The sequence below is a fragment of the Trichomycterus rosablanca genome, chromosome 17 (assembly GCF_030014385.1).
Source record: "Trichomycterus rosablanca isolate fTriRos1 chromosome 17, fTriRos1.hap1, whole genome shotgun sequence".
NCBI classification, from domain to species: Eukaryota; Metazoa; Chordata; class Actinopteri; order Siluriformes; family Trichomycteridae; genus Trichomycterus; species Trichomycterus rosablanca.
The window spans coordinates 6,251,365-6,272,806 of NC_086004.1; the positions used below are offsets into that span (position 1 = coordinate 6,251,365).

At 37.4% G+C, this 21,442-nt stretch overlaps 2 protein-coding genes and 1 non-coding gene across 4 annotated transcripts; all 3 read right to left on the reverse strand.

Moving 5' to 3' along the window:
• Positions 1 to 1,351: 1,351 nt before the first annotated feature.
• Positions 1,352 to 11,454, reverse strand: pias4a (protein inhibitor of activated STAT, 4a). Of its 2 annotated transcripts, none has more exons than XM_063012495.1 (11): positions 11,415 to 11,454; positions 8,472 to 8,856; positions 8,311 to 8,395; positions 7,603 to 7,644; positions 7,406 to 7,496; positions 7,044 to 7,172; positions 6,118 to 6,223; positions 5,661 to 5,734; positions 5,080 to 5,144; positions 4,837 to 4,985; positions 1,352 to 4,331 (listed from the first exon to the last, which is right to left on the reverse strand). In XM_063012495.1, exons 1-11 carry the CDS (start codon positions 11,439 to 11,441, stop codon positions 4,060 to 4,062), a joined length of 1,425 nt encoding a protein of 474 aa, XP_062868565.1. In that variant the 5' UTR covers positions 11,442 to 11,454; the 3' UTR covers positions 1,352 to 4,059. The 2 variants fall into 2 exon arrangements, with proteins under 2 accessions (XP_062868565.1, XP_062868564.1); XM_063012494.1 differs by having other exon boundaries at positions 5,080 to 5,240.
• A 4,644-nt stretch (positions 11,455 to 16,098) lies between these two features.
• On the reverse strand, positions 16,099 to 21,415 carry scamp4 (secretory carrier membrane protein 4). Its single transcript, XM_063012710.1, has 7 exons — positions 21,371 to 21,415; positions 19,801 to 19,817; positions 19,563 to 19,691; positions 19,129 to 19,285; positions 18,940 to 19,041; positions 18,123 to 18,240; positions 16,099 to 17,668 (listed from the first exon to the last, which is right to left on the reverse strand). Exons 2-7 carry the CDS (start codon positions 19,805 to 19,807, stop codon positions 17,486 to 17,488), a joined length of 696 nt encoding a protein of 231 aa, XP_062868780.1. The 5' UTR covers positions 19,808 to 19,817; positions 21,371 to 21,415; the 3' UTR covers positions 16,099 to 17,485.
• On the reverse strand, positions 20,381 to 20,543 carry LOC134331962 (U1 spliceosomal RNA). Its single transcript, XR_010015189.1, has one exon. It is a non-coding gene; the product is annotated as a U1 spliceosomal RNA (small nuclear RNA).
• Positions 21,416 to 21,442: the final 27 nt, after the last annotated feature.

The following is a 21,442-nucleotide window of genomic DNA, read 5'->3' on the forward strand; positions in this document are numbered from 1 at the left end:
GCCAAGGAACACATTGACTGCTCCAAAGAGAAATGGCTCAACATTTTGTGGACTGGTGAAAGCAAAATTGATCTTTTTGGGTCTAGTGGCCGTAGACAGTATGTCAGACGACCCCCGAGCACTGAATTCAAGCCAAAGTGCACTGTAAAGAAAGTAAAGCATGGTGGTACAAAATGATGATATAGGGATGTTTTTCATACCATGGTGTTACGCCTATTTATCACATACGAGGGATCATGGATCAGTTTAAATATATCAGAATACTTAAGGAGATCATGTTGCCCTATGTCGAAGAAGAAATGTCCTTAAAATGGGTGTTTCAACATGACAATGACCCAAAACATCTTGGTTACAGACAAACAAGATTGAGGTAATAGAGTGACCAGCCCAATCCCCTGACTTCAATCCCATAGAGAACTTGTGGGCTGATATCTGAAACGTGTTTTTTTGAGGCAAATCCCAAAATTGCAGAAGAACTGTGGAATGTAGTCTAATCATCCTGGACTGGAATACCTGTTCAGAGGTGCCAGAAGTTGGTCGACTCCATGCAACACAGATCTCGGAAACAATTGTTATGCCACTAAATATTAATTCAGTAATTTAAAGTAAAGTGAAACCTCAAACATTTTCAGTTTATAGATACATTTGTTGAGTTTTTAAAGAAAATTGCTGGCACTGCTATTTTTTTGAACAGCCTAATATTCATTGTTCTTCATTTTCTGTAAAGGATGAACACAAACTGGCTAAATAATAATGTTTTGATTTAGAATTGAAAGTGTAGTAATTTCAGTGCATTTGCATTTATGGAAATAAAAGTTATTATAATGATTTTGTGCTTTATTCGCTTTTTTAAAATCACTGCTATTTTTTTGAACACCACTGTATATACTGTATACTGCCATGTGACTTGCTGAATGATTTCATGAAAAAGCAGGGTCTTCAGTAAAATGTGTTAATATACTGTAGGTGCAAAAACAATAAAATGTGGTTTAACTCAATAACAAATAAAAACTAGGACAGGTAAATTGTGCCAATATGAGCATGATTTTCGGATCATGTCGATCAGCACTTTCAGCCATGTTTATAGGTTTACACAGTTTAATTTTAAATATTGTTATCATGGTCCATAGTGGAATAAATATGCTGCCAATGCTGTAGTAAATAGAAAACCATGTGTGATTTGGACATACAGGTTGTTTATTTGAAATATTGCAATATAACTTAAACAAGAGAATCTGTTCAGATTTTGGCTTTTCAAATAGATAAACCCATCCTTACTGTAAACCAGTGGCTTAATTATGTTTAAAAAAAAAAAGAAAGAAAAGAAAAAACACTTAAGACAAGCACTACATCGTTTTAAAATCAGTTTAATTGCACACATAAATGACACACTAAGTATGATATCCTTAAACTTTTTACATTTCCATTCCAACAGGGACAATTAAACACTTGTATCCACAGCCAAGTCCAGTGTTGTGGACATGACAGCATTTCACCGATTCATTAAGCTGTTACGAAAGTGGCAAAAACTAACCACTAACATTTGAATGATCTACTTCCATCCATCAGAGCAACTGAAGAGTATTTATCAAAAAATGATTAAATATTTATTTTCTTCCATTGGCTTTTAATATGAACATGTAAAAGACAACAAATGAAACATTTACATCAGGGATTGCAAGCCAATGTTTGTCATTTTAAGCACTGCAAGAAGGTTTGCCACCAATCAGAATCTCTCCAACCCGTAAGAACCACTTCAAGCCAAACCCCAGATTTCTGCCTACATGGTCCTTCACTTAACACTTCTTTACCACAAAGAATCTAAAATGCTTAATTTTCTTTCTTAAATGTTCCATTATGAACAAATGGGATGTTAAATTAACAAATTTTCCTGTAATACACTTAGTCTTAAATTAAACTCTTTTAGGGGTTTTACATTTTAGTTGCAAAAAAACCCCAAAATAATCTGAAATGTGATTTAATTTAATTCCAATCAAAACTAGAAGAGGTAAAAGAATGGCAAGGTGAGCATTTGATTTTCCATCTATAAATGTACCAAGTTGAAAAGATGACAACAATGGAAGACCATGTCAAAAACCTTATTAGTGAACAATTTTCAGCTACAGAAATATTTAATAAACCTGTAACATTATGACCAGTTAAGTATTTGGATCAGAAATCCGATAACTGAATGATGAGGTGAAGTTAGGATAAATCATTTGAGCCCTATTTCTTGCATATAACCATCCCCCACATTCTACATAGAACTGTATAGCATTTGTGTCACATCCAACCAATCCCACAGCAGAATTCCAACTAAACCTTAACATAGAACATTGAAGAGACAAGTTCTTTATGATATGCCCACCAGCAGAGTCACGCAGCTACCATACAGATGAATGAGTAACAAAACAACTTCTGTAAAATTTTGCATCATAATCTGATATCTGAAGCAGTAAACAAATCAATTTTTATAACCACATCTCACTACAAAATAAAACAGCGCTTTGTTAAGAACTACACTCTTGTCAAATGCCTCCTGTGTAGAAATAATATTAAAGGTAAATGATTAAGCCAATTTATACTCATTCTGATGACTGAAATCAAAATTTGAAGATCGTTGCATGTTATACAGACACTGATTACACATCAGAAGAGGAGATAAAGCCAACATACCCATCTCCCAACAAAAAACATCCAACAGCACATCAGATTCACAGGACTCAGGAATGAATTTTTCATTCCTAATCAAACATATTCAACTGTCAGATAAATTAAATATGAAAAGAAAACAAAGTTACATAAAAAGAGGTAAAGAAATACAGATGCCTACTTGCCTATTTAATTTGATGCAGTCACTACCAAAAACTAAAACGTGGTCTTTATTTGACACCTTTGCCACTTCCTTTTTTTTCCTGGCTTTTTTCCTGGGTTTACTGGCTGCTGGGCAAAATCTGGGCTTCCCCTGAACTCAACTTGTTCTATAAAAACAGCTTCCAGCTTCGTTTCAGTTTGCTGACAAGCCCACAGTAAGAGATTGAGATTTGCAATCATCAAACGTTCTGATACATAATCATTAGCTTCTGTACTATAATCACATGTTTGCAGTACTGAAAGATCTCATATTTCCAGATGTACTGTGATGATGCGAATGGCATTTTATATTTATTTCAGCCGGGAGGCGACTAAAATGTGCAGCATGACACTACTGGTTCTGTAAGCAAATCTGACTAAAAATTCACTGCTTTGAATTCATTTGAATGTTTTAGCGGGATCTTAAAGGGCACCACGCAGAATGTAGTAAAGAAATTTACTCTCCAGTGTTACTGTTTATTAAAGAAAAATAACCCCCCAAAAAAACGTCAAGTCTATTTTTGTCTTGCATTTCTGGTCAAGTTTGCATTTAGACTGAGGTAGGTTGTCAATTTCTATTGAACAAACAAGCAATATAAGGGGGGAGACAAATACATGACAAATACTTGGCTTTGGAAGAAGATAGGTATGCCATGATATCTAAGCCTAATGAAAAATGACTCTACAAATTATGGGTGGTAAGGACACTGTAGTTCTTATTTTACGTTGTTTGTCTTTATAGGCATTTTACTATTTTGACCTTGTATTGCTGATGGCTGAAGAGCAGCATCTTTTGAGCATCTCCTTGCGGAACTTGTACAAGCCGAAAGGCATTTACGTACTGTGAGGCTGAAAGGTTCAGGCTGAAATTGAATAGTATGGTGGTAATGGAAAAGAAAACGTGGTGGCGATGAAAACAAAGAGTAAAGACAACAAGGGTGGTTTGAATACCAGTCATTTAAAGGGACTAACAGTATTTAGATGCGGAGGACATGACAAAATGGCTTTAGCGGGCACCTATTGATTTCCAGTGGTGTCATGACAATGTGCATCTGCCCCCGAGGTCAACAGTTTGTGCATGTTTGTATGAGTATTTTGGGGAAGGATAGTTTAAAGAGACAAAACAATAGAGGTGAGGGGACTCTCCAGGACTCGAATCTGACCCATTGCTAATCTCCCTCAGTTTGTACGTGCAGCCTTAGAATCTCAGTATGCAGTGACGAGATCTTTGTCGTAATCGTATCTGCCTCTTTTGGGCGCTGGGCTGTCCTGGCTGTCGTCTGTGTCGTCACTGTCCCCGCCCCCTCCTCCACCCTCTTCCTCATCTGACGAATCGTCCTGAGTAAGATCCACCACTGCCCCTCCACCTGAAGCTCCATTGGCACTGCCTGTGCCCGCTGCTGGGCCGCTAGGTGCTGACCTTCCAGGCTGGCTCGTGCTGCTGTGTGCTGGGGAATGGCCATTCGTCTCAGGAACACCTAAAATAAAGAGATGCACAGAGTCTTAAAGCTTGTTGGTCTACAGGTAGTAAATATAGTTCATCTTTTTTATACATAGTCTGTGTTAATCCTGCTCAGTACTCAAATAAGAACACAATCCAGCCACCCCCACCGAAGACATAGCCAAATATGTATGTGTAAATGCCCTGCCAGCTAATAGCAATAATAAAATTCAAACCCCTGCGACAACCAAGCGCCTCTGCCATAATTCAATATCAACATCATTAATACTAAGGGGTATTTAGGTAAATGTCACATCTTTATAAAGTAAATGTCATTAAAGATCTGGGCAAAGTAAAAATACGTTGAATTAAAATAAAAAAATAAAAAAACACAAATTTGGGACATTGTTAGGTGTCAGGAAGTTTTCTTGGCATTTTGTAATCAAATCTAAATATACAAATGGTGTTTCGCTAAAACTGTCATTCCAACTACTGGTTCTAGTCCCGACCATAAGCATAATTTCATCTAAGCACAATCTTACATATATCCACAACTGGATACTCTGGAGTGCGGCTGTTTTCCCGCTCCCTCTCCTTCTCCTTCTCGTCCCTGATAGGTCTCCATGAACCATCAGTCAAAAACTCTATCTCCTCCACATCCTCTGTTTCTTTCAGGATTTCAGAGAGTAACCTGAAAACAAAAAAAAAAACAAAAAAAAGTTGTTTTTACATAACATTTGCTCCTTGTAAGGAAGCAAATTCCATTAGCATCAGTCTCGTCTTACCCGTCAATGGTGAGCAGCTCGAAGGGAGCAGGCTTATCACACACAGGACAGGTCCATGTTGGCTTCTTTTCGTTCATTTGCAAGAAAAAAACGGCATCAAAACACTGCAAATGAGCACAGGTGAGCGCCCGGCACGGCACTCCCAGGCGCATCTTCACCAGCTGAGAGACACAAGAGAATGAAAGTAAGTTCTTTGGGCTCTTGCTATGAACAGTGCAATCTACTTAAAACTATTTTGACCCACAAGTTCAAACACTCTACAATGGTATTTATCTGGGCTTGGGACTGACACTAAGAGTGCACCAACACATGCACCCTCAATGGCTAGGGGGCAGATAGTTAATCATACACGTAAATATTTATCTTTAATCCTAGAAATGATGTTATTGCATCAGCGTTATCTATTTAACATGAGACAGTACAATGATTTTATAGGCAAACCATTCAAACATAAGATCTGATGCAATTTGGCAGCTACAGTAAGGTTTTATAAACCAGTAGTTTGAGTTTCAAGCTTAGACTATTACTGTTTAACACAAACATCAGTTAGGAAAATAAAATGAAAGAAAAAAAAGACATACTGGGCAGATTAGAGATACTCGCAGCCCTGTAGTGGCAATCTCGCTTTCTGGATCAAAACGCAGCTTGTCCTGAACTGTAAGCAAACAAAGCACAACACATTAATATGGTATTCAGTAAAGAGAACATACATTTAACCACTTTAATCATTTAAATACAGTTCCCAGTACATAATTCATACAAGTTAGGGATTTGGCTAGGCAATGTATGCACCAGAGTATAGCTATTAATCTTCTTGGTCTTTTATCAGTCAAAACTTTCTGATCACAGAACGCTGTTGTTGCTGCACCTGCGACACTTGTACTACAACACACATTACCATAGTAGTAGCATTGCAGGGCTAACTTAATCCTTCTTTATGAATAAATACATACATGGAAATACATAGAAAGTCAAAATTGTGTGTGTGTAAAAAAAATATTTACATTGTAAATAAAGCTACTTGGTTTGGTGACTTACTGCGTTCCCGACATCGCTCTGCACTCTCCACTGAACAGTGTTTCAGCTGGTTAAAGAGCTCTTCAGATGTGAAGACCCTGACCAGGTACACAGCAACAGAATACCGCTACAAATGAGAAAGAAGAAAACTGCTTAATACAGCGACTTTTGATACTGATATTGAAGTATCCCTGTTCTGAATATTTACTTTTGGCATACTTGAGACATACAGGCTGCTTATGCAGCAAACAGTGCAATCTTCACTTCTCTGTATAGAGGGTTTGCTTATAAAAATGCTTATGACTGGCTAGTGTCTGCTTGATATGGGAGAGAGAAAGGCCACTGCCAATTTTAGGTTTCTGGACAGCATTGTCAGGACCTACCTGCAGCTGTGCTACTTGGAAACCCCAAAACATTTTTGTAGTAAGGTGGGTTTTAATCTTTATTAGGAAAGACATATTCAAGGTTTACTGTGTGTTTACAGTTGAGTTTAACATTAGGCTTTTAAAATACTGAGATGACTTTCAGTTGTGCACTAGACCACCACTGCTGAGATCCAAGTTCAGATCCCAGCTGTGCTGTCTGGCAGGCAGCCGTCAACACGGAAGTAATCTCGAGATGGGATGGGATGGGGGGGGATCTAAAGCTCGGTGACGGATTGCCGCCCTGTCCAGGGTATTTCTGCAATACACCTAGTGTTTCTTGGTGATATCTTGCCACATACCAATTGGGGTTTATCTAAACTGAAATGCTTTACATTTTACTGATGTGTTACAGGGTTAGGGTTAGGAGTTTTACCCTCCCACTTCTTGACAGCTTTGAAAGCCCATGACTTGCATAGCTGATAAAAGACTTTTTACTTAACATACAGGGTTTTGGAGTTTTGCCTAAACTTTTCTTTAAAGGATTAATAATCATGTACACTGCAGTAACACTCTTCAGTCTACCTTGCCAAAGTTGCCCCATGTGATGGTGACTCTGTTGGTGGCGGTGGAGAGATGCAGCCAGGGCGTGATGTTTACAGGGCGACAGGGCCGACGAGGCTCCACACCTGGTTTGTTGGAAGGGTAATAACCCTTTGAGAAAACAGGTAAACGGTTATTGATTAGAAAATCAGCAAAGGTTACAGAAAACATTATTTAAACATAATTGAACTACAATGTTTTGAGAACAGAGAACAAATATCCAAGCATTATAATAAATACAATTAACAGATAATGGTAATTAATAAACATTGTTCCATATTATTCAGCTTAATAAGCTGCACACCATGCAAGTGAGTTTATGAAATCAATATAAGTCTACTTACTGGAACGTGACAGTAAGACTGATTGACTTTAACAGCAATATTGGGAGGGTACTGATCCTCCTGAACACCAATGGAATCGGTGTAACAGATTCTGCAAAAGTCCATTAAGTATAGTAAATTTCACAGCCTCTGTTTCCAACTGCTAACAAATGAAGAGCATACATTTTCTATTTCTATAAAATGTTTTACAGACTCACCTAAGAACCACCTGGACAGATTTTACCCCAGGACGAAGCTCACTAAAAACACAAACAAAAACATTACTTCATTCCAGTACATTTAACAACAACGTAAATGTATGAATACAAACTCCACACTACCCAACTAAAATTTTATAACAGCTTCCATTCTCTGAACTGCAGAGAACTGATGGTTAGGCAAGTTAAACCATCATGTTCATAGCCAACAAACAAAACTTTGTTACTGGTTTTAAAAACCAGGACTGAAAGCAAACAGACAAGTGCACCGAAATACCCTATACATTATACACTGGCCACTTTTTTCAAGCCCTGCCCCATACTAATACAGCATAGGACCTGCCTTAGCTCATAGAACAGTGAATTCTTTGTGGCATGAATTTTACAAGGCTGGTCTATGTAGACAAATGATACTAATTTACTGACCAATGAGAGTACATCAGTAGTTTGTTTGTTTGTTTATTAGGATTTTAACGTCATGTTTTACACTTTGGTTACATTCATGACAGGAACAGTAGTTACTAATTAAACACGGTTCATCAGTTCACAAGGTTATATCAAAACCAGTCATGGACAATTCAGTATCTCCAATTCACCTCACTTGGACTGTGGGAGGAAATCGGAGCACCCGGAGGAAACCCGTGCCGCCCCAGTACATCAGTAGTAGTGAGTTAAATAATAGCACTGCTGTCATATGTTATAGCTTACCTAGAGTTTCGTATCTGGTCCACTTGGTTCTGTGTTAATTCAAAAATGCGCTGACTATCCTGTAGTTTTTCACTGTTTTGAGCAACTGCAAAAAAAATAATCAAATATTTCACTCAAAATACCACCAACAGCAATTAAGTTGGTAAATAAATACGACTTACTTAGCTCAGTAGGTTGTGACAATGTTTCTAAGTTGTGGTAAAAGGGCAAGGGCACTAGTTTCACTTCGGCTGCAGGTGGAGCAGCTTGCTTGGGCATGCCGTTGAGGTAGTCCGTGCCCTGAGCTGTGACCCGGGGGGAGGGGTTAATCGCTGGATAGGACACTGCTGGTAACCCTTCTGGGCGACGAGCAGCCAGCCACCCGGGAGCTTTGGGAAAGCGCGTCTCATAGAGCTGCCGAACATTTTTTAACAGCTCTGGGCTGTATTCTGTCTGCACCAGTCTCAAAGCCCTCCCGACCAAGTCCTGCTTCAACCCGCTCTTACTGCGTCCCATCGAGGCCAGCAGCGTCTGCAGGTCAGACACCCGGAAACTCTTGACCATGTTCTTGCAGGAGGAACAGGTGTGTGGAAAGGAACAGGCAGAACAGACAGAAATGGGAAGTGTTACATTTGTGTTTACACACTGGATGTATTATTAATTCTACAGAGCATTAAACAAAGACGTCTGGAGCTAACCACAGTTATTGCTACACAACACTAGACATGCCTTACACAGTACCTGCTTTAAATGACCATTTGTTTTTTTGAAACCAAAATACAGTCACACATACAAAGTGCCATTGTGTATTTCGAGAACAAGTTTGAACCTTGCACCCTTCCTCAGCTGTACTGCGCATCTTGTTGATTCCAGTGTGTTTGTTTACGCTTGTGCTGTGAAATATGCAGCACACAGACACATTTACAAAGAGTTCTGATTGGTCTAGCTTAAAAGAGCTGCTGTTTTAGCCTGACTGAAATTTCCTTTCTAGGGCTAATCACTTTAGAGTGGGCCAAAGCCTCGATCAAAGAGAAATGTTAATAGAAGGGGTTTCAATTACAAAAGCTGGTGAAATGCAAATTACACTTTTAAATTCTGATTTTGATGTCAAAACAATTATTCATTCAGCCCTTGATAAGTGAATCATTTACATGCTTTTTAACTTTTGTGCCATATCTGTAGTATTGTTGTTTATAAATAATACAGACACAGACAGACATTATATTCTGAAATGCAGAATATTTTCTTGTATCCGCAGCCCCTAATGTTTTTTGGTGTCTAATACAGTTTTTAAAAGTTGGTGTAAAAGTTAAACATGAACTAATAACACATTTGGCACAGGAAGTGGGCACTATATAAATCGTCACTGATTTTTATTTGCTTTATTTGTGGTCTCGACATCTGACATGGCAAGTCATAAAAACATTAAATGAGAGAATAAACAAAAACGTGCTTGCTTGAAAAGGCAGCTTCTGGTGCAGTCAATTTACTTAACAGGGTTTTTATTTTATTTTAGGGGTCAGTGTTTTGTATTATACCACTTCACAAGATGCAAGGGAAAAATATAGCTATTCGGCAGAAACACTTTCTAACATGTTTTGACATGCATGTTTTACTTAGTACGCTTAAAGAAACCTACAGGACAGTTTCTTACTAAACTACAGACTAAACTTCTGTTCATTATCATTATATTCTAAATGTACATGTCGAAGCTGTACACCAAACAATCTGGCACAACAGTAAAGAACTGGCAGGAACAAATGTGTGTTAAAAATTACTTGTGGTTTTAATGCCAACCCACACCCAAGTGTGGAGTAACACAATACACATCGTTCTCCTCCACTTATATGAGAAACCACATGCATTTGCTTACGTAAAGTAAATAATAAATGGTGTCTGCAGGCTTCGAAATCATGTAATACAGTGGTCTGACTGCATGAAAAGAGAATGAACAACCCCTACACTTGAAATTTGTATAATCGGGAATGTTTACCAGCACATGATGGAGCTGTCCTTTTTGGAAACAAACATCATAATGTGCAAAAACACAATTTTTGCAGTATAAGTTAGTTTGTTTACACTAGACTATATGCTATAAGTGACTAAGTTTAAATGCTTTATTTACAGTCCCCTAAAAATGTTGGCTCACTTTTTAAAGAAAACATTATACTAGTACACTGATGCAAATCAGCACTAATATCAATAGCAGTAATATTAATGGACTAGATCAAAAGGAAAAGTGAAAGCTTTTTGGAACTCTTTTAATTCTTCTGTGCATATGAATACATTCTATGTCTAGACATGTTGCTGAGCAAGAGTTAAGTGTCAGTATGTAAAAATAACTAAATCATTAATCTTATTTGATCAATAAATTAAACGTTTTGCACATTTTTAAATGCTGGTCAAGTAATTAGCAGACAGTGAACTTGGGCAGTCATAATGGTACAATTGCAAGGTCTATACAAGAAAAAGGCTTACATTTGTCATCCATGATCATAATTCAAATGCTCCGACTGCAGTTTTGTTCTTGCTTGCAAACAGAACTGAATCTGCTGCAGGCTGTCAGTATACACATGGAGCTGTGTAACTTGTTTGTTTTTAGATATGCACATGGTTACGTTGCAGTCGGCACTAGTTAACCATGCAATAACCTGACCAGGCACTGGATCTGGTACAATATGGTTGGTATTAATCAGTAGAATGTAGAGAATGTAGAGAATGCAGGAAGACACCGGCTTATACAGAAGTCATTTATTAGCTTTATTTCTTGTCTTGAATTGTTACCCTGCAAACAAGCATCACATTAACTGACAGCTATCACGTATCTACAGTTTAAAGCAGGTATGAGTTACAGGCGGACCTGTATTGTGGGATTTGGCGCCTACATTGTGGGCTGCTGTTTTTGACTCCCATCATTCATTTCTATAACGTTAGCACTAGCGGCTAACCTCAACTAGGACCATATATTAACCTTGTTTATAGGATATATAAAGCAATAAATGGGTTCAACTCAACTCTAAACTTTAGTTCACGTATTAGTGTTTTGAAATAAACTTAAACCGGTATCCTCAGTTGACGAGGGGCTTTTATTTTTCAATCCAAAAATAACATCTCCGTCTACTCACCATCGCTTCTACCAGTTCGGCCGCCATCTTCACAGAGAGCCTGAGGGGAAAGGCGGCAACACACCAATGAAAAGCACAGAAGCCGTTCTGCGTTGCTCAGGCTCAGCCAATCAGAGCCCGGACTCTCGGAAAAATAGGCGGGACGCGAGGATTTAAACGGACAGTACAGTAAAAGAACCGGAGCGCTACGGTCAGGTCCACGCTTTATCACAGGCCTCTAGTGCTATTAAACACACACAGTCGTGTCTAAATCTCACAGTCTGACTCACCCACATTTAATATCCTGCTGTTATGGCCAAAATATTTCCATTTACTAATCAGATTCGACTCTGAGAACCAGATTTTCTCTGTAAAGAGGAAAGAGGCGCATGGCTCTGGCCGATCCATTCCGTCTCCAAAAATCCAGTTCACAACTTTTACCGAGCCATTCAATGTCACATCAATTGCTTTTGTTTTTATTTCTAACTACTGCTCTTATTTTACGCGCTTAAATTTAAACATACAGTACAACATCAGTTGGCAATTTCATGTTTATGTACCAGTACGTGTTAAAATTCAACATAAGTAAGCGTGGATGGGTGAAAGAAAGGAACAAAACAACTAATCAATAGTGCACGATCCTCAGGGAACTCCATGTCGTGTTTTACCAGTCTGCTGCATGCAGTGGGGGATGGGAGGACAGAGAATAGAACAGAACAAGGCTGGTGTAGAAGAATGAAGGCTGGGCATTGTCAGGAACCAGTCTGTTAGTGTGAATTTCACATAAAGTACACACTAAAGTCAACAACAACAACAATCCTCATCCTTAATTAACTTACAGCTGGAACAGTGACTGTCAGAATCATGTTTATTTTCTAAATACATCAGTATAACCTAAATTATTTTGACCCATATTTATAGATTGCATTCTGTTCAAATCTATTAACTTTAATCATCTTTATTCTTATTATTTCTCCAAACCCATAAGGTGGAAACACACCCTGAACAGGGTGCTGGCTCATCACAGGACCTGAGAAAACCTGTGAAGACATGGACAGAAAATCTCTATCTACTCACAGATGGTGACTGTTACACCATTATGTTATGCTATATTTTTAATTAATTATTTCACAACATAAGTGTTCATTGTCTACCACCACTTTATCCTGGTCTGGATCACAGGGTAGGTCTGATTCATTAGGCGAAAGGCAGGAAACACAACAAGAGCCTAGACCTCAACACTATTAAACAGCATTGGGATGAATAGGAACATCAGGTGCTATATGATCCAACATTCCACAGGCACATACTAAATTCTTGTGAAAAGTCTTATCAGAAAAATAGAGGCTGCTGTAGCCACAGACAGAAAAGCTACACAAAATTAAAAACTTAAATTAGCAAAGCACAATAGGAAAATAAGTTAGATACGGGTGAATATGTATATTTTGTATATGTAATATTGTACTTAACATGCACATATCAATCATAAAATGAAGTCATAAAGTAACAAAACAAAAAAAAAATTTAAGTTCAAATCCACATTGATTATACTTAAGCATTGAATTATTCTTCATTTTTCAGTCCTCGTTTTGTTTACATCCAATTCCTTTATGTACAATGGCAACCTCTGCCAACTGCATAACAAAAATCCAGAGGAGGGCTGCAGGACAGCACAAGAAGCCTTGAACACTTCTTTTTTTTTTTTTTTACCTGCCAGTTGCTAGCCCTAACACATGCAGAGGATTACATTATGCTCTCTGTATTTCTCCACTGCCTGAGATGGCACAAGAGAGTGTGGTGACAAGAGAGTAATTGTTGCCTTTGCAGCAGCAAAGAGGTAAATCTCCTACTGCCCTTCTCTCCTGGTGACCAGACCACTTGTGTCTATTACCTCAGACTGTAACCTTCAAACCAATTCATTTACATTATGTTTATATCCAGTATTAATAGTTACTTATTGTCTGATCTGTCAAATAATTTTAAAAAGAGACACAACTAGTAAAATGATCTCCTGATAAAACCATGGAGCAAAAGAAATGATGTGCTGGGGGCAGAGATGGGGACTTGAGTCTCGAGTCGCACGTTAGTCACACACACAGCGACTTCAGACTCGACTCGGACTTGTTTTAACTGGTACCTAGAAAAGTAAAGGCACGAAGTACAACGGCAAATTACAGTCGCTAATCTGTTGTTTTTTATCTGAACTTACTTTTTTTTTACTTTCTATGCTACACTTGCAATATATGTTTGTGTTTATTATATTGACTTGTGACTTGACTCGGACTCTAGCCTAAAGACTCGTGACTTGACTCGGACTCTAGCCTTAAGACTCATGACTCGACTCGGACTCTAGCCTAAAGACTCGTGACTTGACTCGGACTCTAGCCTAAAGACTCGTGACTTGACTCGGACTCTAGCCTTAAGACTCATGACTCGACTCGGACTCTAGCCTAAAGACTCGTGACTTGACTCGGACTCTAGCCTTAAGACTCGTGACTTGACTCGGACTCTAGCCTTAAGACTCATGACTCGACTCGGACTCTAGCCTAAAGACTCGTGACTTGACTCGGACTCTAGCCTTAAGACTCGTGACTTGACTCGGACTCTAGCCTTAAGACTCGTGACTTGACTCGGACTCTAGCCTTAAGACTCGTGACTCGACTCGGACTCTAGCCTAAAGACTCGTGACTTGACTCGGACTCTAGCCTTAAGACTCGTGACTTGACTCGGACTCTAGCCTTAAGACTCATGACTCGACTCGGACTCTAGCCTAAAGACTCGTGACTTGACTCGTACTCTAGCCTTAAGACTCGTGACTCGACTCGGACTCTAGCCTTAAGACTCGTGACTCGACTCGGACTCGTATTTTGTGACTTGTGAACATCTCTGGCTGGGGCAGTCAAGTCTTTACATTGATCAGATGCAGAGTAATTTCACTTACAAAAGGAGAGAGCCTTGTAAACAAACAATCTTATACAGTAGTTTAGGGCATTAAGTTTAAATTACCTGATAACATGAGTATATATTAAACCTATCAGTACGGAGCTAATTTACTAGCTCAGCTCGTCAAAAAACATTTGAAAAGCAAATAATTGTAGAGTTGCTTAGAAATTTCGAGTAGTTTATTATAGAAAGCTTTCTCGCCACCTAGAGGTAAAAAACGGCAGCAGCATAAGAAAGTTAAAAATGTGATAAAATTTGTATTTTTTTATATGTATGTGGATTTAAAGTTATTATCCTACATGTTTTACTTTTAATTCTTATGCTTACATATTTTAATGTTTTTGTTTTAATATTTTTGCAAGTGTCAGAACAATCGTGTGTGAATGGAAGGTCTTAATATACTCAGACACAAAATGTTAAAATTAAGCGTTTTTGTGGATTTTAAATTGCATTGTTTTTTGTTTTTTTGCATTATGAACGCAATGAAAGCAATCTTTTATGACCGATGATCTATTTTAGGGAGGTGTAAAAAGAAACTGTTCTCTGTTGTGAACACTTGAGGGCGCTATTGTTCCGTATATTAAAAACATATTGCTCGAAAACTTTTTAAACAAAGACTTTTATTTTAAAATCTCGACGTTCTTTTGAGCAAGTTAATGTTTAAATATACCATACAAATTAGACAACATTGTAATATGTAACAGATTTGTTATTCTAATAAATAACAGATATAAGAGCTTCTTTTCTTGCACGGTAGTTTGTTACTGTGACAGTGTCCGCTTCAGCAGCTTCTGACTTTTTGTGGGTTTTTGGATAACATTAAACTATCTAGACTTTTTTTTTCTCAGCAAGATAAAAGTTTGGTTTTTCTTCTTAACCTTGGCAATGAGATTACTTTTTTAAACCAGTCCTATCAATATTGACAGAGAAGTCATCATCCAGGGTGCGTTCATGAGTCTTGAATCCAGTGGTTTCGGAAGAACCAGACCAAGCACAACCAGAGTGAAGTGGTTGAAGAAATCAAAATGTATGAAAGCAAAATCTTGGTGAATATATGTTTCATTAAACATCAGATCAATTTTGCCATATATCAATTGACCAGCTGACTCACAGGACCACAACTATGCAACGTATACACTTTTATATCAATGAATAATAAACACATATTTATTCAAATGAAAAACAATACATATTTGATTTTTACCAAAACAGAATTCAGAATGTACAGTTATTTTATTTACACTCTCAACTTAAAAAACAATTCTTTAACTGCTGCTTACTGTGTGTTGTTCCACTTAAAACCAACCATATTTAAAGCCAATCTTATATTTGTGTTGCTTTAGTGTTTTTATTAATACATTTTTTCTGACATATCAAAGTTATTTATAAATAATTTAAAGTAATACAACATTCAAATTTAATGACAGTTCCACTAATAATTGTACAGGGTAAAAATAGATCCTCTTAGCATAAAAGGAGCATAGCTCTTGCTCTTACACTCACTGAAACCTATTTTGAATAAAAAAAAAAAAATCAAGTGTAGATTAGTGTAAATTTATCAACATCTATACAAAATTCCATTTTAAAAATCACTTCAATTTTATTTTCTGACGATTGGAATATTCACATTTTAAAAATAAATTCAAGAGTAAAAGTATAGAAGGTTTAATGAGGCAGACTTTCAAAACCCACCTCAGCATTTGCAGCTGATCAGCAAGATACAACCAAAACCAAAGCATTTAGCAGACTTCAAAAACATCAGTTCAAAAATAAGCTTTTTTATTTTTTTTACAAGCTAGACATCGTCAGTTTTTATGCGATTACAATCTTATCTAACATATGTAATGCAGTACTGTACATGAACTGAGCCCAGAGATTAAGTCCAGTCCTTTCATGTCCTGCAGTTAAAAGCCCTGCAATAATGATGGTTTAAATATGGCACTCTGTAATGGCACCTCTCTCCAAACAAAATCACATTTAAATTAAGACTGATGAAATACTTTTAGAGGAATGTAAATTTGTAATCAAAATCAGTGGTATTCTGGTCCAAACCTTAAAAACAACATTAAACTAAAATAAAAGAAGTCATATCTACTTTCAAAACTGCAGAAATTTCAAGCACTTGGAATGATCGTTCTTTACACAAGCATCTTTGGGTTATTGAAAAGCACTACATAAATAAAATGTTTTGTTAGTGTTACATGCACACAATAGAAAACTGAGATAGTATCTCCATTTTAGAGATCAAGCAGACATTCTGAAAAGCAGATAAAAAGACTGCACTGTCAACTTGCAAATCATGCAGTCCTCACACCTAAGCATATCTGCTTTCAATAAAGAAGAGGTCTTATAAATGGCACACATATTAGTTTCTGATAAATGTAAGACTTGTAATTCATATAAGTCAAAATTGCACTTAGAGCTGGGCGATAACTGAAATGTCTTGCCAAAAATGTCAAGATAACCTTATTTTTGTCTATTATTTCTGAAAAAAATATTGTCACCAGTGACAATAAGATATAATAAGCTAGCTACTGCTGCTTATGGAACATCAAATCAAATGAGGTTCATTTTAAAGCATCATGGAAAATATGTGTGAACTTATGTGTGAAAATATGAATTAATTAACCTAAATATACTAGTGTTCAAATCATGTTCCTTATCTTATATAGTTGTCTAACTGAGGTGAAGTTGGCACAGTCCTCCAGGTGAGTCCCAGGCAAAGTATAGTTTAACAGACATACATAACTATTATTAATTTAAATAAAAGTGTTAACAAGTGTTAATTATGTAGTGAAACAGTGAAATACAGGTTCAAATCAAGCAACATCTACACCGTGGTTGGCTATGTTTTGTATGGCACATTTCTGACTTTGGCTAGAGATGAGGCACATTTCCATTTCCAAACCAAAAAGAAATAAGTTAAAATATTGTACAGATCTCTACTGTAAGCACTAGGCATGACTAATTAACAGTATGTGAAACCAATGTATTGGACATGAATTTTCCATTCATGTTATAAATGTACTCAGATTAAATTTATAGCCATAATGATATCGCCCAACTCTAATTTCAGTCATGTCTTTCACATTATGGCAAAAAAAGTCATGAGATGACAGTGGACTTCATCTGCAGTCTGCAGTGGTTTATCACCAAGGTCTGTTTTCAGGATAACTGGGCACAGAAGCAGGATACTGGGGGAGACTGGGGCCAGTCTCAACAATGGCATTGAAGCCAGCTTCTCTTACAGGAGCACTCTTCCATACACCTGTGCTCCATTCATCCTGGGCACGCTGTAAGCTGCCTCCACCACCACGGTAGAACCTGTGAACCTGTAATAAGAGATTCTGTTTTTAAACTCTGGCTTAACAATTGAACACACTGTGCACATTGTCCATCTCAGATTAAATGACATAGAATAAAGCAACATAAATGAGGACATAAACATGGATGGGTTACAGCTTAGCAATGAAGAAAAGTTATTCAGAAGACTGCTTCTGCATTGTTATTGAGCAGATCAACACCTTAGAATGTGCACAGTAAGTGCCACTCTTTTGCATGCTTGAGCTTGCATGACACCCAGCCATGAATAGCTATGGAATTAGGATAAAAGTTGCAATCTTCTAATGTCAGGATGAAAGCTTTACCTTACTTTACCCAGGAGCTCACTCAAATCACTTCTAATAGCCAGAGCAAACTAAACTGCCTCTCTAAAACGACCACAAAGTCTGTTGGTTCATTATTAAACAGTTAATTATTGGGGTTTTTCTGTAATCTCATACTCACCCTGATGAGGACCACTACCATAAGCACAGTGACAAATGTGAACAGAACAGCTGAGATGAGCATTATCACAGCGGATGCCACGTTAGTGCTAAAAAAGAGCACAGTTGCTATCCAGCCACTATAGCAAGAGATTTTTAAGGAAGAGAGAGAAAGACCGAGTTAGTATTTATCACGTCATGTCTCCTTTACCTGTATTGCTCAAAACCAAATCATGTGATGACTAGAATTACTCCCTGGTGGGAAATTCTATAAACCTTGAACTGTTGTAAAGACTAGCAAATAAAAGACAATAAAAGTCTAAAACAGAAACTCATTAAATACAAGCTAAGAATATTTATTTAAGGCTCTGTGATTCACAGAGAGTCATTATCTTCAGATATGTTGATACACTAGCCCACTCCCCCTGAGTTTAAATGTCGAAAGTGCCATCATTTTCATCAGGCACTCAACAAATACAGTTGGCCATGAGAACATCGGGTGAAGAGTTTGTAAGCTAAAGGCTCAAGAGCAATTTGGTTATGCAACAGGACAATGATTTAAGCATTAGAGCAAGTCCAGCTCTTTGTGGCTCAAACACAATAAATTCAAAGTTTTGAAAGAACCCAAACTGTGATCTTGTGATAAAATGCAATTTCTGTGAAAGGTCCAAAACCTACCAAATTATTAAAATATGCACAAAAGAATCACCAGCTATAATGAATCAACAGCAAACAAGTTGTGCTTAGCACCATTAGTGCAAATGGCAAATTGCTGTCACATAATCTAGCTTGCGTAAATAAAAAATATATATTTTGTGTCTCTAATGATTACTACTTACCATGCACCCCAGTTATTTATGCCAAGGGTCTGAATAAAAGCAAGAACACATTGAAGAAAGAAAACGAAGAAGAATGCCATGAAGTTAAACGAACTGTCAGCCCTGTGGGAAGACATCAACCGACAAGTTTTAAATATTTAAATGAATTGTTAAACATTGCTGTTGCCTCTACCCTCTGGCACATCTTACCTAAATGCTTTGTAAATAGGCCTGAACCAGCAGGTGTAACTGCAGGGGCTGAAAAGCACCAGCCAGAGAAGACCAAGCCCAAAGTTAACTGCACTACCTCCACCAGCCCACCAGGCTATGCAAGACACCAGGTTGATGCAGAGTATAATTGAGTACACTGGGGGAAAAACAAAGACATCAGCCATTAGTTTTATCAATGAAATGACAGTTGCTCTGAGAAAAGATCCTACAGACTTTTCAAAAGTTGACAAAAATTAAAGACAATCACAGCTAAATAACCATGTGCTGTAATTTTTTAATAACGCAGCCTTTAAGATGCCAAAATGGCTTATATAATTTAAACTGAGCCTGATTCTTCAGAATCACCCACCCATATATAGCCAAAATCCATACACATACAGCAAAATGTGTTAAATATGTCACTTGTCACTTACACATCCAAAGCTTGTAAATTCTGTGAACAATTTGACGATGTTGTTGAGGAATATCCTCGTCTACATTTTGGTAGAAACATGGTTTAATTCGCAAAAACTTCGGCAGAGGTGGGAAGTTATTGACACGTTCTGTAAAATAAAGAAAAGCAAATTAAGACTCATTCTGGACTTGATCATGAACATTTAGATCTTTTAATTCTATGCAGTATAAAGTTGCTTTAACATTATGGATACTCACCTGCCATTGTGAGGTCTCTAAAAATGCAAAAAAAAACAACAACATAAGTACACAGTAAATATTTAGATAGCTAGATAGATAGCTAGATAGCTAGATAGATAGATAGATAGATAGATAGATAGATAGATAGATAGATAGATAGATAGATAGATAATGGAAATTATTGATCATATTATGATAGTTCACACCAATTAGAAAGAACATGGAGCTTAGAACTTTGTGTGTACTTTTATTGTATGGATCTTAAATTAAATAAAATGAATGCGTATCACTGTACGTATAAATGTGCACTATTTTTAGAATCCGAATTCAGTTTATTGCTAAAAAGTTTTACATACAAGAAATTTGACTTGGTGTACTGGTGCTTGACATAGAGAAGATAAAAACTAGTAATATGAAAGAAGTTCAATCAAATGCTCTGTAGGAGAATGTTCTGTGTTATTTATCCTCCAGCCTCAGCACTTGGTGGTACATCATTTTGCCTTGATAGAATAGAATAGTATGTTTTTATTTAACATTTATACATATACAGTTGTACAGTACAACAAAATTCTTTCTTCGCATATTCCAGCTTGTTTGGAAGCTGGGGTCAGACCGCAGTTTCAGCCATTGTACAGCGCCCTTGAAGCAGAGAAGGTTTTTGGGGAATTCGCAGGGGTCAGCACAACTGGAGTGCAATGGCTGAGCCTCACCCTGGGTGAACCACCTTCTTGATAACGGTCTCGCCCCTGCCAGGTAAGTATATCAATAAGTATTAATATACTCTAATAAACAATTTCACTAAGTGCTAACAATCTTCTGACACTACTCATGTGGAAACTTTACCAATTCTCATTGAGATTATGTGTTTTGTGCTCCTGCTGCTTTCTTTACATATTTAAATATTTTCAGTGGTATTTAAATCTTGGGACTGGAAATTCCACTCCAGAATATTCCAGGACTGTTTATAACCAAACTTTGGTTAAACTTTAAGTGCTTCCAGGCAGTTTGCACTGCTGCACCCGGATGTCGATTTCCAAACCTAACACGGAGTTAGTGTTGTGTTTATAACATGTGAAGAAAATCATAGTACTCTAGGCTGGCGGATATGTTACAATAAGAGCATGTTCTTTACTGTATCATTAAAATATTGTATTGTTAACTATGCACTGAAGTTTGTAAGTACCAGGTTTCTGCCATACGGCTCATTCTGCCGCATCTATACATGACTTTCCTTTATACTGCAGCACAAACAGTCGCGGCAGCACATGTGACTCGCTTTTAGTCAAAACATCAAACTAATAATGATGAGAATAAACAGCGCACACCATATTCTTAACAGAGGACATAAACGACCAAGTTTTTACTTGATGTAGGCGTGAGCTGGTTTCGTATACTGTAAAGTTTTGAATGCTAGCTACACCGTGATCAACAGCCACGCAAGTTAGATGCACAAAACTACTTTTACATGTTGTAGCACATTTTCAATGAATAATCAGTGATTAAATTAACACGCTCACGATATATTATTATAACGGTTATTTAACGTGACGAATAAGAGTCAGAGAGATAATGAATAGCCGTTCCCTACCTGTGTAAATGTAACTTTCATGGGCTGGAAAATCCTGGCAGTCCCGAGGATAACGGGAAACAGAAGGGGGAA

Excerpts from the sequence above, each read along its gene's own strand:
- pias4a (XM_063012494.1), bottom strand. The coding sequence starts at position 11,441 with ATGGCGGCCGAACTGGTAGAAGCGATG. Across the intron at positions 7,497-7,602 it reads TCTGTCCAGGTGGTTCTTAG|AATCTGTTACACCGATTCCA; the intron begins GTGAGTCTGTAA and ends GGACTTTTGCAG. Across the intron at positions 5,735-6,117 it reads AGAGCGATGTCGGGAACGCA|TTCAGGACAAGCTGCGTTTT; the intron begins GTAAGTCACCAA and ends GTTTGCTTACAG.
- scamp4 (XM_063012710.1), bottom strand. Across the intron at positions 19,042-19,128 it reads CCTATTTACAAAGCATTTAG|GGCTGACAGTTCGTTTAACT; the intron begins GTAAGATGTGCC and ends GTCTTCCCACAG. Across the intron at positions 17,669-18,122 it reads TGGTAGTGGTCCTCATCAGG|GTTCACAGGTTCTACCGTGG; the intron begins GTGAGTATGAGA and ends CTCTTATTACAG.